The sequence below is a fragment of the Triticum urartu genome, unplaced genomic scaffold, assembly GCF_003073215.2.
Source record: "Triticum urartu cultivar G1812 unplaced genomic scaffold, Tu2.1 TuUngrouped_contig_9104, whole genome shotgun sequence".
NCBI lineage: Eukaryota > Viridiplantae > Streptophyta > Magnoliopsida > Poales > Poaceae > Triticum > Triticum urartu.
This window is the reverse complement of record NW_024120119.1, coordinates 3,501-8,126: the sequence shown is the minus strand read 5'-3', so window position 1 is coordinate 8,126 and position 4,626 is coordinate 3,501. Positions and strand designations below refer to the sequence as shown.

The 4,626-nt window shown below is 39.8% G+C and overlaps 1 protein-coding gene across 1 annotated transcript; it reads left to right on the top strand.

Annotated features, from left to right (window-relative positions):
* The first annotated feature begins 10 nt into the window (after positions 1-10).
* Positions 11-4,047, top strand: LOC125532115 (serine/threonine-protein kinase ATM-like). The gene is made up of 16 exons (XM_048696285.1): positions 11-146; positions 238-300; positions 660-800; positions 901-957; positions 1,049-1,114; positions 1,328-1,422; positions 1,515-1,623; positions 1,795-1,884; positions 1,972-2,051; positions 2,171-2,249; positions 2,335-2,381; positions 2,481-2,580; positions 2,655-2,786; positions 2,954-3,088; positions 3,179-3,244; positions 3,455-4,047. Exons 2-16 carry the CDS (start codon positions 265-267, stop codon positions 3,671-3,673), a joined length of 1,452 nt encoding a protein of 483 aa, XP_048552242.1. The 5' UTR covers positions 11-146; positions 238-264; the 3' UTR covers positions 3,674-4,047.
* Positions 4,048-4,626: the final 579 nt, after the last annotated feature.

The window sequence follows — 4,626 nt, the reverse complement described above, 5'->3', positions numbered from 1 at the left end:
CCTGCTGGTACTTTTTTCCCTTCCATGCTAAAAAACTTTATTTTTTGGTTCGATAGGTCCAAAGCTACAAGTTCATACCATTGGTCTACCAGATTGCTTCTAGACTTGGGAGTTCAAAAGATGCTCAGGGGTCAACAAACTTCCAGGTATGCACAACATTGAGAACTGTCATATGTTGCTTCCGTGAGTAAACATGAATATGAACCTCTCAAGTAAGATCATTATTTTCCCTGGCAGAATGCATTAGCTTCTCTCTTGAAGAAAATGGCCATTGATCATCCATATCATACAATATGTCAGGTATTAAAGTTACAGTCTTCTATATATTGGAAGAACTACGATCAAAGTCTATTTTCATGGTTTTCATACAATGCGTATTGTTTTAGTGTTGAACCTAATAGTATATTGAATAGTGAACCCAGATCTAGTCAGCCAAATGCTGAATGCATGTAAAACAATCGTATAACATGGTCAGTACTGTATCAACTAATACAAATACCAACACAACGTTGTTTTAGGAGAACCCCAGCACGACTTTCACCATTAGGCCTAGTTGATGTATGGAGCAACTCGAGCACATTTTTGTTAAATCTGAGATTCTTTCAGGCCTGTAGAACACTCTTTTGCTGTTTTAAGTATGTGTCATTCTTTGGCCTCAGCTTTTGGCTCTAGCAAATGGTGACCGTGTCAAAGACAAGCAAAGAAGTAGAAGTTCTTTTGTTGTAGATATGGACAAGAAGCTTGCTGCTGAGAATCTATTAAAGGAGCTATCTTCTTTTCATGGGGCTTTGATTCGTCAGGTTTGCCACTTCTTACAATGATCATTTTATCGCGATATTCTTAACCATGGAGGTGGTCATGTAATATATTATTCATGATGCTCATCCCCACGTCTTATAGATGAAGCAAATGGTTGAGATCTACATTAGGTTAGCGGAACTGGAGACTAGGAAGGAGGTTAGTTACCTGTTCAAATAACGGCTTGTAGGGGATTTGTATACATACATTCTCCATGCTGACATATTCTTTTTGTACATCTGGTTTTCAGGACACTAACAAAAAAATCTCACTACCCAGGGAGTTCCGCAGCATTTGCCAGCTTGAACTTGCAAAGGTACTTTTTATGAAATTTACTTCTACAAATTCCTTCTGTCGCTTCCAGCTGAAAAATTACTATATGGTTAGGACAATAAGCAGTCTTTGCTTTGTGGGACCTTCTGATTTTCCTTGATTAATAACCTGGGTCTGTGTGTTCTCAACCGTGGGTGTTTTAAATGACTTATGGAAATTTCACTACGCTGCTTCTTTGTTTGTTTGATTTCATCAGGTTCCTGTTGTGACTGCTACTATTCCAGTTGACCCTAATTGTCGGTATGAAGAAGGTACCTTTCCACATTTCAGTGGGCTGGTGGATTCTATTACGTAAGTTGGGTTTTGGTTTAACACATTGTTTGTACCCGAGGATTTACTGTTTTTGGTCTTTATTGACTGTTGGAAGTCTTCCTCCATGACAGTATAATGAATGGAATTAATGCTCCAAAAGTTATTCAGTGTATTGGCTCGGATGGTAACAGATACCGCCAACTTGCAAAATCTGGAAATGATGACCTGCGACAAGATGCTGTATGTTGTTCTCTTTCATTTTATTGAGAAGTTTGACAATGTATTAGGCATACAGGGTTTGACACTAAATCAGTACTGAACTTCGGCAAAAGCTATAGTTGCCTGTGAATATCATAATACACCGCACTTCCACCCGGAGCCTGAGTAAACGCTGTCTTGTGTAAATTTCAGGTTATGGAGCAATTTTTTAGTTTGGTAAATATGTTCTTGCAAAATCACAGAGATACTTCGGAAAGGAGATTGCGAATACGCACATATAATGTAGGAATGAATGCCATAAATTTGCATTTCTCTTAAGTTTCTCCATGCCTATTTTGCAACTTGTGACAAATCAACTACTTTCTCAAGGTTGTTCCTTTCACCCCAAGTGCTGGTGTTGTTGAATGGGTAAATAGGACTGTTCCGCTTGGTGACTATCTCTTAGACAGGTAATTCTGTTCAGATTCCAGTTGTTATATGTAAAATAAATTCCAATTTCTGGATGTTTTTTATTAATTAAAGGTATTTTTGATTTCTAAAAAAACACGTCTTTCATTGGTTCGGACAGCAATAGAATTGGCGGAGCACATGCACGATATGGAACTGGAGACTGGACATTTCTGCAATGTAGAGAGCACCTGGCGTGTGTATGTTCATATCTGGAGCTTTCACTTTTATATATTCCAATAAATGATGATTAGTGTCCTTTCTGAAAGCACTTATGTTTTGTAGGAGAAAGACAAAAGGAAGGCGTTTTTCAAAATCTGCGACAACTTTAGGTTTTTGTTGATTATTTTCATTTACTGAAAAATGCAGAAGTAAAGTTGTCTGTTTTGCTTACATTTTCTTTTCTTTTTTCCTTGTCCTGCAATAACCAGGCCTGTGATGCACCATTTCTTCATTGAGAGATTCTTGCAGCCCGCAGACTGGTTCCAAAGTAGACTTGCGTACACAAGAAGTGTGGCAGCAAGCTCAATGGTAACTTTCATTTTAGTTGGTGAACGGGAGTCATTTGTCTTTGCCTATACCGGTTACTAATTTTGAGGGTTCAGGTGGGATATATTGTTGGGCTTGGAGATCGCCATTCCATGAACATTCTCATTGATGAAGACACAGCCGAGGTTGTGCACATTGATCTTGGTGTTGCATTTGAGCAGGGTCTCATGCTTAAAACACCTGAACGGGTACGTGATCGAAACCATACCATTGTAATGTTTGCTACTACTCCCTCCGTTCTAAAATAGATGACTCTCATCTATTTTAGAATGGAGGTTACCATCCTGAAGCCTACTATGTGCGTGAAGCCTACTATAAATGATAGCCTGGATTAAGTTCCCATCTGTGCTTGTAGGTTCCATTCCGGCTGACAAGGGACATCATAGACGGCATGGGCGTTACTGGCACTGAAGGTGTATTCAAAAGATGCTGTGAGAAAACCCTGTCTGTTATGAGAGAAAACAAAGAGGCATTGCTAACCATTATTGAAGTATGTAGATTGCCAAAAGTTTTTTCATAAATGCATTCATCAGGCAAGTCGCCATTACAGTTTATCCTGATAATTGATCTAACATGTCAGGTCTTCATCCATGATCCTCTTTATAAATGGGCCCTTTCGCCACTGAAAGCCTTACAGCGTCAGAAGGTAACCAGATGATTTTTCGGTTATACAAGTATAAATGTCCACTATGCATGACTACAGCTTGCAGCGCCGGTGCTGCTGCATATGTCAGCGCTAAAGCCACTATATCGTCCATACATACAATCTTTGTCGAAACATACACCATTTTTTTTTATTAATTTCCCTTTGGAAAGTGTGGAATTCCAAAGTCTGAAGTAACATCTGATCCTTCAGGAAACTGAATACAATGACTCGTGCCTGGATGATTCTCAAGAGGCGTACGAGGGCAACAAGGACGCGGCCCGTGCGATACTCCGCGTCAAACAGAAGCTGGACGGTTATGAGGACGGCGAGATGAGGAGCGTAGAGGGGCAGGTCCAGCAGCTCATACAGGATGCGGTAGACACTGATCGGTTATGCCAGATGTTCCCAGGGTGGGCACCTTGGCTGTGAAGCCGCCCATGAGAAAGAACATAGATGGGAGATTCCGAACCCGCGGTAGAAGCGATGTTGTGACTGCTAGAGAAGCTTTTACTTTTGGTGCCCGGCGCCTGTTTTGGATGGAGATTCCGAACCCACGGTAAAAGCGATTTTGTCACTGCTTGAGAAGCTTTTACTTTCGGTGCTTGCTCTTGTGCGCGAAGGTGGGAGAGGGACTTATCACATCATACATGGGCCTGTAGGTGTACATATAACTGTTGTAGATATACTTGTCTGTTGATTGTATATAAAGGGGCCTCTTGTCTGGAGGATGTACGCATCGGAAGAAAGGTAAAACTCATGAGTAGTGTTGATGAAATGCAAAAGAAGTTGCTTTTCGAGGACTATTGTCTTTTCTTTATAATTCACTAACCGCAGTGCACGCCACAAGGACATGAATATCTTTTGACCATGGTGTCTGATGCACAACAACTATTGATGTGTGGAAAGTGAATTGGAGAGCAAATAAGAGGCAGCAAGCAGGGAAATATTTTATGTGTGATTAGTGTAGATATCATTCACAACAAACATCGAATACAAATATTCATAATTTGGTATCTGCAAAGTTTTGGCATTGATTATCCTAATGAAAGAGCCCATGATGGTTAAATGGAAAATTATCGAGTTGAAATAAAGATTTTAGATGACTTGCATGAGCTAGGACTTAGATCAACCCTAGCCCTTGCACTAAATTTTAACCCATTAAAATTATAAGTCCTCAAATTTGAGTTATAGCTTTTGCACCAACCCTTCCTCAAAATAGATTTTTTTTTACAGATGGTCATTTAAAATAGAACTTCAAACTAGATTTAGAAAACTTGCTGGTTCATTGTACTACATAACACAACCTAAATTAAGAGCTAAACTGAGCTAAACATCTACTTATCGTCAGAGGAGATGCCAATGAGTGGCCCTCCTAATCCATG